General features: G+C 56.4%; 2 protein-coding genes across 7 annotated transcripts in view; one reads left to right on the top strand and one right to left on the bottom strand.

Moving 5' to 3' along the window:
* The window catches only part of LOC116243432 (uncharacterized), a 284197-nt gene that overhangs the window by 184216 nt on the left and 87528 nt on the right, over positions 1–12453 (top strand). The gene's annotated exons all lie outside the window — the stretch shown is intronic.
* Positions 2362–7421, bottom strand: LOC149913262 (uncharacterized). Of its 3 annotated transcripts, none has more exons than XM_090130272.1 (8): positions 7180–7421; positions 6483–6860; positions 5836–5901; positions 5435–5494; positions 4803–4874; positions 4335–4427; positions 3767–3914; positions 2362–3501 (listed from the first exon to the last, which is right to left on the bottom strand). In XM_090130272.1, the coding sequence occupies exons 2-8, from the start codon at positions 6667–6669 to the stop codon at positions 3339–3341; spliced, it is 789 nt and encodes a 262-aa protein (XP_089986398.1). In that variant the 5' UTR covers positions 6670–6860; positions 7180–7421; the 3' UTR covers positions 2362–3338. The 3 variants fall into 3 exon arrangements, with proteins under 3 accessions (XP_089986398.1, XP_089986396.1, XP_089986397.1); XM_090130270.1 differs by having other exon boundaries at positions 6483–6890; positions 7180–7417; XM_090130271.1 differs by lacking the exon at positions 7180–7421 and having other exon boundaries at positions 6483–7040.

The raw sequence follows: 12453 nt of genomic DNA, 5'->3' as shown, positions 1-12453 counted from the left end.
GGTGGCCCGGCCGGGCTCGGTGCGTGGGATGTGAGAAGGGCACAGCCCGGAGCAGGACCTGAAGAACGAGCTCAGCTCACCGCTGGCGCGTGTTCTGTAGTCCCCCGGGTGCTGCAGAGCTGCGCTGGACTCGCTGAGCAGCACGGCGTGGTGCGGGGATGTAAGAGCACACAGGTGCTCGGTAGACTTGCTGGGGCAGGGAGCTCTCACTGATGCTAAACTTGCTGAAACGAAGTGGCTCGTTCAGGACACGTGCCTGAAACAAATGCTGGTTCTCTAGGCAGAGCAGCCGGACAGACCTGTCAGCACTGGGAATTAAGCACGGCAGTGAGATGAGGCCAGTGATGCGTTCATGTAAGAGCAAGAGGTGCTTTGGAATGCCTTTATGGCTGCACAGCTCCTCGGGAAGCAGTTACACCTGCCGGCTCAATAAGAGCTGTCCCTTAGATGCTGTGCTGTGCAGCTGTGGAGCCCTTGCCCACCTGCACTGCATCTTTTAGATGCGTCATTGAGAGGAATTGAACCAGCGAGACTTCAGGGCTGAGCTCTAGGAATGGAAACTCCCTCAACTTTTGGAAGAGACCGGGTTTCTAAGGTCTTAAGACCTGGAGCTGGCAGAGCACACCCCTCTCTGCCTTTCCCCCGACTGGTTTTTGGGAGACAGCACATGGACACCCCTACAAGAAGTCTCAGGGTGTGGAAACTGACGCTCTTATTAGGGAAGTAAGAATACATTCCTGGCTCCATTTTGCTCTTGTGTCAGAAGGCAGAGATTTAAGCTGCCTAAAAGCACTTTTCCACAGAGGTTCCCACAGAAAGAAGGCATCCAACGTCTTCCTGTAGCTACGGAGACTCTGACTTCTCAACCCTTTCCAGGTATGTTTTACTGCCTCTTTCCACATTCAGAAATGGCAGCTGTGCAGAAAAACATGCCACAGGTCCTGCAGTGTGGGCCAGCGGGGAGTTTTACCCCGTCTCCTCCCTGATGTCAATCTGAAGTGATGTCCTTTAGTCTTCAGTATAACAAAAACATTCTGTGACCGTGCTTGAAGACAGTCTCTAATGGATGTTCTTCCCTGGTCAGCTGGCTGCCTTAGTTTGGGCCCTGATGGCAATGATGTGGTGATGGCAAGCTTAGTTCTGCTGTTTTCTCCTTATCAGAATACTCTGACTTTTGAAGGAAGCAGCTTCTTGTTTCCTGCCTTCCTGCCTTCCTGCCTTCCTTGCTTCCTTCCTCCCTTCCTTCCTGCCTTCCTGCCTTCCTGCCTTCCTTGCTTCCTTCCTCCCTTCCTTCCTGCCTTCCTGCCTTCCTTGCTTCCTTCCTCCCTTCCTTCCTCCCTTCCTCCCTTCATCCTCCTTCCTTCCTCCCTTCCTCTTTATTTTAATTCATTTGGAATATCTATATTCCATACAGATGTTTTAAAAATCATCATTTGTAGTGCTGAAAACTTTTTTAGAAAACAGTTAAAAAGGTATGATAAGGATGTGAAAGAAAGAACCCTCTGTGGTGTTGACCAGGGATGAACATAAAAACAGCTCCCAGTAAATGTACAGGCAGCTGATGTGACTGCCTCTGTCCTCAGCAGCTTGCTCAAAGGAACCCCACAAAGCATTTCAGCGCTGGGCTGCTGAGGGAAGCTGTCAGAAGAGGAGCACTGTGTCCTCTTGCAGAGGACCGGGATGCTTTTACAGCCGACTGACTGACGGCTGCTTTGGTTGTGGCCACAGCTCCTGAGGAGTGCAGCAGTGCTGAGAGCTGAGAGGAAACAGGGGAATGTTGCACCTCCTGGAGGATGCTGAGAAATCAGTGGCCTAGGGCAGGTGCTGGAGAGGAGCTGCAGGGTGCTGTCATGGCAGCTGGGCACTGCTGGCAGCACAACGGACTGTGCCTCTGCTAAGGCGACTGCAGCCACAGAGCGAGCAGTGACAGCAGGCATACGAGGCTTGCAGCACTGCCTTCCTCCCATCTCTCTCCACTTTCAGATTCTCGGCCCAGCCCACAAAGCAAAATGAAGTAGAGGAGGGAGGAAATGTGCTCATAGTTCTTGCTTGGTTCCTATTGCAGAGCAAATGATTGCCTGCTGTCCGGTAAAGCTCACGCAGAAGCACTGATGCTTTTGCATAATGAGCTGCCACCCTTGTCCCCTGCCCGAGCCGGGACGTAGGGCACCCGCAGCCTCTGGGCAGCCTGGGCCAGGGCCTCGCTGCCTCTGGGGGAGGGATTTCCTCTACACATCGACCTCAGTTCCCACTCTTGGAGTTCAAAGCCATTCCCACACGACCTGTGGCTGTCTGCCAATGCCAAGTGGCACACAAGGTCTGGCAGTGGACCATGACAACAGTACAGCGTGGACAACTGTGATGGTACTTTCTATTTATTGGCACAGCACAGGCTGGAAAGCCCCGGTTGATGCCAGCTGTGGTTCTCTGGCTGTCAGATGATGCCCCCAAACCCACACACGGGGTGCTCCCAGCTCCTGACTGATGGTGGAGAAGTGGGAGGGCAGAAGTGATGCTGGGGGAGGAAGGGGCGGGGGTCAGGGGGCCGCTGTGCCTGTCATACTTCCCCCAGGCAGTGGTTTGACAGGTGTTACGTGATGCCCCCCCTGAGGGGGCCGCTCCCACCTCTTGATGGATGGTGGAGAGGAGTGGGAGGGCAGAGGTGTTGCTGGGAGGGCTGGGGGCTGCAGGGCCTGATATGCTTCCCCCTGGCATTCTGGGTGGTTTTTGGGGTCTTGGATAATGGCCCCAAACTGGGTGTTGGATAATGACCCCGAAGTGACGACCTACGGGGGCCACTCGCACCTCCTGAAGGATGGTGGAGGGGAGTGGGAGGGTGGTGATGATGCCCAGGGGACGGGGGGCTGCTGGGCCAGTTGGCTTCCCCCAGGCAGCGCTTGTCTGTCGGCTGGACAGTGTCCCCAAGTCTACGCTCTGCTGGGCTCGCTTCCATCCCCTGATGGATGCTGGAGGGGAGAGCGAAGGCAGAGGTGGTGCTGGGGGCTGCCAGGCCTCTCAAGCTTTCCCAAGGATGTGGCTGCCGCCAGGCTGACACCCTGAGGGACCGCTCCCGACCCCCGAAGGATGGTGATGGGGGACGGGGGGGGGGTCTTGATGCCCAGGGCGGCTGGGGGGCTGCTGGGCCTGTTGCTCATCCGCCAGGGTGCCGTTGTTTGGGTGCCGGCCGATGAGCACAAGTTTCCAAGCCAAGGGGGTTCCTCCCGTCCCCTGAAAGATGGCGGTGGGGGACGGGGGGTGGTGTTAATGCCCCCCGGGCTGCAGAGCCTGGGCTGGTGGGCTGTGGGGCCCGAGGCGGGGGCAGCTGAGCCTGGCTGCTGTCAGGTCTGGCAGGGGCCGCCCTGGTGGTGCCATCCGGCCGCTGGGCAGGTGGTCACGGCCGTTGGCATCATGTCCATCTGCCAGGCCCCTTGAGGAGAGCAGGACGAGGGCAAACTGTGGCCGCGGACATCGTGCTGGGCTCCATCAGCTGCAGCGAGGCGCCTGCGGAGAGAGGAATGTGCTGAGGGCACAGGAGAGCCCCTGCTCTCCTTCCTCAAAGGCAAAGAGCCTGTTTCAGGCCCAGCACTAAGAATGGGCTGCAGGAACGGCCGTGCCAATTCAAACATCTGATAGCGTAAATCTCAGACCACGTTAGCCAACAACTAACCGGCCTCTGTGCTGCTGGAACTACAAGTGCCTCCGGGCTCACAGCAGCCGCACAGTAAAGAGTTGGGCAGGATGGGGGTGGGGGTGAACAACAACTCACTGGTTTCTCTGCCTCCATCGCCGGATAAGCAGACAGAACGTTATCATGGCTGCCAGCATGGAAACCAGGAAAGCTGCAGTCAGTGCCAGGCAGGACTTCAGTAACACTTGATCTTCTGTGGTGTCTGCACGTCCTTCATCTTCCACACCTGGAGGAACAATGTGCTCACTGCTGTGTCTCGTGCCCTACTGGCAGTCTCACAAGAGGTCTGACATGGCCAAAAATGTTGTCTTGCATTTTGTTGGCCTCCAGGAACACGTGAAAATCCTCGGGCTGCAATGCTTCCCTGATTCCAGCCAAGCAAAGGGAACTCCCTAAGGCGCTGCACATCAAGGCACTCTGGAACCTCTTTTTGGCCTCTCAGCTTTGTTTACACTCTGGCTCTGCCACGGTCCAGACCCTCCCGGGCCATGGATTTGCTCCTTCTTCTCCATCACGCTCTAAGACTCCTTTTGCACTCGCCCACCCTCACCTCCTGAGGCTGGGTAGTTGTCTGACTAAATCTCACTAGAGCAGAAGGAGAGCGTGTGGATCTGTTTAATCAGGGTACAGACAGAAATACACTCACCACGTGCTTCCTTCTTCATGATTCTCATCAATAAATGGGACAGTCTCTTGGAATATTTTCCATCTATCCATGCCACTTTCCATCCGCCAGGACCTTAACAGAAAGCATTAAGATAAATCTCAGAGAAACAAAGCATTGAACTGAGCGGTCTCTTCGGTGAAGTCAACAAAGACAACAGCCACCCTGGGATGCTTGTGGGGCTCCAGCACAGGAAGCGGCCGAGGATTTGGCACAGCCTTCCCTGGAAGCAATTCTGCACCCAAAGCATGAGGAGAACTTCCCACCACACACTGCAATCTACACAGCTGCACAAGAGCATCACTGAAGAGCAGATGGTGCCAGGGGATCGTGTGAGGACAGGGCACGCACATGCAGCTGTGCATTCTCACTCACACCTGCAGACATGCCTGGCTGACAGCAGGACTGTGAGCTGGCATCTCTCAAAGGAAGCAAAAACTCATGGCATACCAATACGAGTTGCTGGGGCTTCTGTCCTGGAGCTCAGCTGGGAAGCTGGAGACCATTCGACTCCACCCGCACCTGTACACAAACACAGAGCAGCTCCTGTCAGACATGGCCAGGTACTTGTTCAGACTGCAATGCCAGGTTTGCTCCACAGCGCTCTTCTCTCCCTGCTACACAGCAGCAGCTGGCAAATAGCTGCTGGGTGCCTGCAGCAGCACCGTGCCAGTCCAAGAAGGAACCATGTGTGGAACTGTCTGCAGAAGGGAAGGGGCTGCAAGGGGAAGGGAAGATCTAAAGGCCCTTTCCTTTGGGATAGCCCATCGGAGGCTTATGGAGCAGATTATGCTGAGCCTTTGGCAAGACACTGCTTACAGGCGCAGCTGTAAGGAGAAACATTGCCATGGTGTGTTGTGATCTCTCTCTTCCTTAGGGACCTGCAGTGACTGGAAGGGGCTCAGCTGACGACGTGGCACCCAGGCTTGGGTCGAAAGTTGCCAAGCTGGAGAGGTGGGCAGTTGGCTGGCACCCAGGCTTCTTGTGGAGTAGAAATCACCGGGCAGCGAAACGCTGAAGCCTTCCTGAACTACCACAACCACATATGAGCAGAGAGCGTGAGATGAAGGCTGGTGACTTACCTCTGGCATCCAGCCCAGGCTCAGGACCAGGATTCGGCTCTGGTAATTCACCAAGAGGACCTGCAGGCACAGAGGTGATCAGACACAAGTGAGGAGAGCTTCCACTGCACCTTGGGGCCTGGGGTTTTTTTCTGCAGTGACCTGCGAGGACTGGCTGCAGGTCAGGGAATGACATGGCCCAAACAGCAAACGTAGAGGTTCTCTCCTCCAAAAAGTGGCAAGGGCTGCCTTCCCACAGATACGTGACAACTCTCCAAATAAAGAAATACTCAGGACTGATCTGTGTACAGCCTTTGAGGCACAAAGAGACTTGAAAGACCCTTGGAGGTTCCTGAGTACCCAAATAAACTATGACGGCACGAACTTTTCTGCCTTCAAGGAAGCAGACACTCACAACTTACCTCTGGGTTTCCCCTGAGGCACAAAAGTAGTCATCGCCCGACCGTCTGCATATGGAGCACCATCATCTAGAATCAAGAACAGAAGAGGGATGTTCCCATGGCATGTTGTCATCTCCTCCCTTAGTGATGGGGGAGGGCTCAGCTAATGGGATGGCAGACTCAGGCCGTGACTGCCAAAGCTACAGGGTGACCTGGAGCCTGGCACTGGGCAGCTCCCCGAAGCTCTCCAGGCCATGTGCGACAGCGCTCCGGGACCGTGTGGAAGAGCACACCAAGTAAAGACACCGGAAGCCATCTGGGCTCCAGCCGGGGGTCTCTGCTGGGAACCAGGATTCATCTATGGGGAGCACCGGGAAGCCGGAGCAGAAATGCTCCCGCTTTTCCCAGCACACATCTTCTGAGCTCCCCCTCGGTCACCCCCGGGCGAAGAGCGTGCTCAGCCAGCAGCAGAGCCACGGCCCGGCACGGCTGGAGCCAGCCCTGCAGAGCACTGCTTCCTCACGCCCTCGCCCGGCTCCTGCGCTGCTGCCTGTCCCCCCATCCCAACACCCCCACGGAAGGCAGCCCCAGGGCAGCACACGGGGACAAGAGCCCGGAGCTCTCGCCCTCGCCGCCACTCGGTTTTGGCCCCATCTCTGCCCACCCACCTGCTGCTGGCGCTCGCCACGGAGCAGCACAAGTCTCCTGGGAACATATGGCCATGAGGAGGAGGAGGAGAGCAAGGCGGGCAGGGGCCGTGGCCCCCCACACTCGTGCCATGCTGCCACCACCACCGCTGCAGCCACAGCGAGTGCTGCTGGGCGGCACAGAACGCCTGGGGCACACGCTGAGCATTGTGAGCTCACGGCACCAGGCGGGGCGTTGTGACCCCACGTCCCCACGATGCACATCTGTTCCGCCACCAGGGCCAGCTTCCCCCTGGGCTTGCTGTGTGTGCTGTCGTGCTGGGGAGGATTCCCAGGCATCTAGAGCAGCAGGAGACCACTGATGTCACATGGACAGCACGGAAATGGGGAATGGCTCGGCTGGGAGGGGACATTAAAGAGACAGAGACGCTGTCAAAGGAGAAAGAAAATCACTTCAGTGTTGTTTTGACTGCTTCATGCAGATCCAGAGATTCACTTTTCTCTTTTAATGCCCAAACAGAAGCCGGTTCTTCAGTGACATTTCCCCTTCAACCCTCCCACCCCACCCACTCTCCCCTCCCCTCACCCCTACCTCTCATTTTCTCCTTCCTCTCCTCTCCCCTCTCCTCCCCTCCTTCGCTTTCCCTCCCCTCCCCTCCCCTTCCCCCTCTTTTCTCCCTTTCCCCTCCCCTTCCCCCTTGCCTTCTGCCAAACTTACCTCTCCTGCTCTTCACTGAATTCTTCTGGATTCCCTTGCCTTGCTTTCCTTTGCAACGCTATGCATTGCTCTCTCCATATTTCTTGCCAGCCATTCTTTTCTTAGCTCTTATTCTTCACTTTTTACTTGGCTTTTTTCTTCTATTCTCTTTGCCTTTCTTCTCTTTTCTTCTTTTAGTCCTTTTTCCTCTTTTCATATATTATTTTCTCTCTCTTCTTTTTTTTTCTCCTTTTATTTTCTTTTTCATTTTTCTTTTTTGTTTTTTCCATTAAATACATTTTTTCTTTTTTCATTACTCTTTTTCTTTTATCTTTCTTAATTTCTTTTTTTGCTCTTTTTGTCATTTTTTTCTGTTTTCTCTTTTCATCTTTTCTTCTTATTTTTATTATATATTCTTTTTTCTTTTCTCTATTTTGTCTCTTTCTTTTTCCTTTTTCCTTTTTCTATTTTTTCATCTTTTTTTCTTTGTTTTCTTTTTTATTTTTCTCTTTTTTTTCCTCTTTTTCCCATTTCCTTTAATCTTTTTTCGGTTTTTTTTTCCCTCTGAATTTTCTCCTCATTTTTTCCTCTTTTTTCTTTCTCTTTTTTTTTCTGATTTTAATCATAAGTTTTCCTTTAACCCTCCCCTCAACCCCCCCCCCCCTCCTCTTCTCCCATCCCCTCTTTTCTCCCTTACCCTCACCTCCCTTGCCCCTCCACTTCCCCCTGCCTTAGCCTACCATTACCTGCCTGCCCTTCACTTACCTTCTCCTCACTTCCTTCTTCTTCATGCTCTTGGCTTTTGCTGCTATTCACACCAAATCTCAACACTTGCCTGCTCTGCTTGCTGCTCTGCCAAGTGCCTCTCAGCTCTGCTCACAACTTCACGCCCACTGCCTGCCCTTCTCTATTCCCCTCTCGTGCCCTTCAGGCTTCTGCTCCCCTTGCTGAGCAAGCCCGTGCCCGGTAGCTCCCCTTCAACCTCCTCCGCCCTTTGCCTTCCTCCAAGAGATGCTTGCTTCTGGCCAGCACTCCTGCCCGCTGCCTAGCCCACAGCCCGCATCTCCTGGGGAGACAGCAAGGTGGCCTGGAGCTGCCCACACCTCCTCCCGGGCACGGCTTCTCAGCTTTGCTTCAAGCCCACAAAAAACCCCAAGGAGCTCCTCTTACCTTTGGGCTCAGCTGCTTCTCCTCCCCCAGCCCCCTAAATCCCTCCCCGTAGCTCTCCCCAGCCCCTCCCACCCCCCAATGCTCCCTATAGCACCGTGTCCCCCCGTTACCCCCTCACAGCCCTCTGCTGCCCTAAATCCCGCTGTACCCACCCCTATCGCCCCATGTACCCCGATACCACAGCCGCTGCAGCCCCGCCTGCCTCCCTATCCCCCCCCCGCCTTCCCAGCCCCTCAGCCCAGCAGGCTTCCTTCCCTGTCCCGGTGCCGCTCTCCGTCCCTCCCGGCTCCGGCTCTGCTGTGCTCAGTACCGCTCCCGTCGTGCCGCGGTTCCGTCTCGGTGCTGCCCGGACCGCTCCGGCGCGCAGCGGCGGTGCGGGGCGGCCCGGGCTGCGGGAGCGCCGCCGCCTGAGGGGAGAAGAGCTCTGAGCCGGCTGTTAACGGCCGCTCCCGCGCGCCGCGCCTCAGCCAATCGGAGCCGGCGGCGCTGCCGCTGACCAACGAGAGCCCGAGTGCGGGAGGGACCGGCACCTGACCAATGACAGCCCGGGGGCCGGACGGACCGGCACCTGACCAATGACAGCCCGGGGGCCGGACGGACCGGCACCTGACCAATGACAGCCCGGGGGCGGTGCGGCGTTGCGCGGCGCTGTTGGTGGGAGGAGCGCGGGCAGGGGGCGGGGCCTCGGGGTGCGCCCTACTGCTATGGGGGTGGGAGATGGGACTGGGATTGACAGGTGGGAGATGGGGTTGGGATGTGCGGTTGGGAGCGAAGTTTGGAACTGGGCTTGGGAGCTGGGGTTGGGATGTTGGTTGTGCATTGGGATGTGAAATGTAGGGTTGGGGTGTGGGGATATGGATATGGGGTGGATATGGAATGGGAGATAGGAAAATGGAATACATATGGGATGGGCTTGGGATGGACGTGGGACCAACACTGAAGAAGGTGGGATGGATTGGGGATGAAATAGGGACGCGGGATGGGATTGGGATGATAGTGGCATGGGATAAGTAGATGGAATGGACATGGGATGCGTGTGGGGATAAGGATTCGGAATGGCTATGGATATAGGGTTAGGGATGGGGATAGGATGTGGGGGTATGGATACGGGATGGGTTTGAGATGGCTGTGGGGTGGATATGATGGATATGGGATGGGATAAAGTTGTGGGATACGGACGAGGGATGGCTACGAGATGGGGCTGTAGTGGTTATGGGGCCATAGGGGCGATGGGGCCAGGATGCTGCAGTGACCTCTGTCCCCAGAGTTTACCCCCAGTGTGACACATGGAGCCCCACAGCCGCTCCTCTGCCCTTTATCACTTACATGGGGAGGACATCCCCCAACCCCCATGATCAAAAATAAACCTTAATTAGAAAAGTGAGGGGTGTCAACCCCGCCCCATGGGAACAATGTTTTCTGTGGCGTCTCCAGAGGGCTGCCCCAAACTCTGGGGGGTGTTCACAACTCTAGGATATGACACCACCAGGGTGCCATGAAGGTGTCCCAAGCTTTGGGGTGTGACACAGGGATGTCCCCAGTTTTGGTGGTGTGACATTGTCATGTGGTGTTCCCACTTCCCCGGGAAGTCCTCCAGGTGGTCACGGTGTCCCCAGCTTCGGCTCAATGTCCCCAGGGCTTTTTTTGTTCCCTCTGCATGACGGTGACACCCGGCGCCAGCTGCCAGGAGTGACGCCCAACGGTGATGACACCGCATCACGGCTGTGCCACGCTGGTGTCACACAGTCCCCTCTGGTGGTGGCACAGAGGTCACCACCGTGCGTGTCCCCGTCCTCATGGCAGACGATGGTGACAGCACCAGAGGACTCCGGTGTCACCGGATCCTGCGGTAGGCAGGTCTGGAGGGGTGACAAACAACAGTGAGAGGCTCAGTGACAGCATGGTGACAACGTGGTGCCGCCTGTGCCTGCCCCCATGTGATGGTCAGAGTGCAGGGAATGGTGTCACCCGTTAGATGGTGACGCACAAGTGATGGTGACACCAGATGACGGTAACAACAGTGACAGCCAGGGATGGGGACACTGCGTCACGGCTGTTCCACATCGAGGGCATCCTGTGTCACGGCGTCACCTGAAGACAGTGACACTCAGTGACACCCAATGGCATCCAGTGAAGGTGACACCCAACGATGGTGACACCAGCGAGACCATGTCACACCTGCACCAGACCCCACGTGTCCCCTGACTGTCCCCAGCCCCCCTCCCTGTACCCCTCCTCATCACCTCTTCAATGAGGATGGCACCGTGCTGAAGTTGTGCCACCATGGCAGGGGGGACAGACATGGACAGCCAGGTGACAGCGTCCAGGAGCTGTAGGACGCTGATGGGGCTCTCGAGGTACGTTGGTACGGCCCCAGGTTCCACGGTTACGGTGACAGTGAGAACTTCGGGGACAGGCGGTTGTTTGGTGTCACCCGGTGGCCCTGGGGGGAGTTGTTTCCGTGGGGCTTTGCACAGGGATTGGTGGGAACCATCCATTTCTGAAAGGAAGTGGCAAAAAAAAAAAAAAAGAAAAGTGACAGAGTATTGATTTCAACGGAAACAGACATTTTTGGGGGCGATCCCACGGGGGACAAAGAGTGTGTTACTATGTGAGGTTGTCCTCAAAATCCCCTTTGGAGACCTCTGGAGGACTCCAGGAACCCGTGGGGACCCCAAGACACCCATGGGACATCTCCAGACCCTTCCAGAAGACAATAGGACCCTCTGAACCCACCTGAGGACCCCCCCACATTCCACAGGATCATTCTGGGACGTCTGCAGACCCTTCTGGATGAGTCCAAGGACCCCCTGCATCAATTTGAGGACCCCCTGGACCCTCCAAGTCCTCTCTGGGACATCCCCAGAGATGTGTCTGATGACGGGATGACTCCAGGACCACTCAGACCCACATGAGGACTCTCTGGACCCTACCAGACTCTACTGGGACATCTCCAGATCATCCCAGTGGCTCCTCGGAGCTCCTGGACCCATCCTGGGAGCTTCCAGATCCTTCCAGGGCCCCCCAGGACCATTCTTGGGACCCCCTGGACACCCTCAGGATCCCTCTGGGACATCTCCTGATCCTTCTGTATGAATCCAAGGACACCTTGGACCCACCTGGGGACCAACTGGATGCCCCAAACCCCTCTACAACATCTCCAGATTCTTCTGCATGCCTCCAGGGCTATATAGGGGGGGGGCTCGTGGGGAATCTATGGGGGGAAAGGTGTGAGTGGGGCTCCGGTGAGGTGGAAAGAGGGTCTGGAGGTGGAGAAAGGTTGGAAGGGGAAACTGAGGGATTGTGGAGGGCTTCTATGGCGTGGAAAGGGGCTCTGAGGATGGAGAGCGGGGGTTGTGAGGGGGAAAAGAGCAGAACGAGACTTCTGTGAGTGGAAAGGGTCCTGGGGATGGAGGGGTACGTTGTGCAGGGGAACTTGAGGGGTGGAAAGGGGGCTTTTGTAGGGCAGAAAGGGGGGTCTGGGAGTGGACGGGGGGTTGTGTGGGGGAAAAAAGGGGTGAGTTGGGTCTCTGTTGGGAGGAAAAGGGGTCTAGGAATGGAGAAGGGGTGGCAGAGGAAATCTGGAGGGTTGTGGGGGGCTTCTATGGGGTGGAAGGGGAGTCTGGGGGACACCTTAGGGAAATACTGGGGGGGAGAAGAGGAGAGTGGGATGTCTATGGGGTCGAAAAAGAGTCTGGGGGGAAACTTAGTGGCTTGTGGGGGGGAAAGGGGTGAACAGAATTTCTACAAAGCAGGAAGAGCATCTGGGGGTGGATGGAGGGGTGGGAGGGAAGAGCCAGGGGTTGTGCGAGGCTTCTATGGGGTCTGGCTGAGGGGGATTGGAGGTCAAAATGAGGGAATGACTGCAGGGGTCAGGGAGGAGCGCACCGGGGGTACAGGGGACTCTAGGGGTCAGAAAAAGGGGCCAGGAGGTGGGAGGAGAAGGGAGGACACGGGACCCTGGGGGTCAAATCGAGGGGAATGGGGGGTGGTAGGAGACTCTGGGGATCAGAATGGGGGAAGTGGAGGGGAGGGGCACCGGGGGGAGGAGAGGGGGTTCGGGGGTCAGATAGAGGAGACTGGGAAAGGGGGGGGACTCTAGGGAACAGAATGGGGAGACCGGTG

This window comes from Phasianus colchicus, chromosome 39 (assembly GCF_987193195.1).
Source record: "Phasianus colchicus chromosome 39, bPhaCol1.hap1.1, whole genome shotgun sequence".
Classification (NCBI taxonomy): domain Eukaryota; kingdom Metazoa; phylum Chordata; class Aves; order Galliformes; family Phasianidae; genus Phasianus; species Phasianus colchicus.
This window is presented reverse-complemented; position numbering and strand designations above follow the sequence as displayed.

What these genes read in the sequence shown, in the direction of transcription:
- LOC149913262 (XM_090130272.1), bottom strand. Translation starts at nt 6,669, where the DNA reads ATGCTCAGCGTGTGCCCCAGGCGTTCTGTGCCGCCCAGCAGCACTCGC. An exon ending in GTGGCGAGCGCCAGCAGCAG is followed by an intron (nt 5,902 to 6,482) that starts GTGGGTGGGCAG and finishes TCTTGATTCTAG; the next exon opens with ATGATGGTGCTCCATATGCA. An exon ending in CATGAAGAAGGAAGCACGTG is followed by an intron (nt 3,915 to 4,334) that starts GTGAGTGTATTT and finishes TTGTTCCTCCAG; the next exon opens with GTGTGGAAGATGAAGGACGT.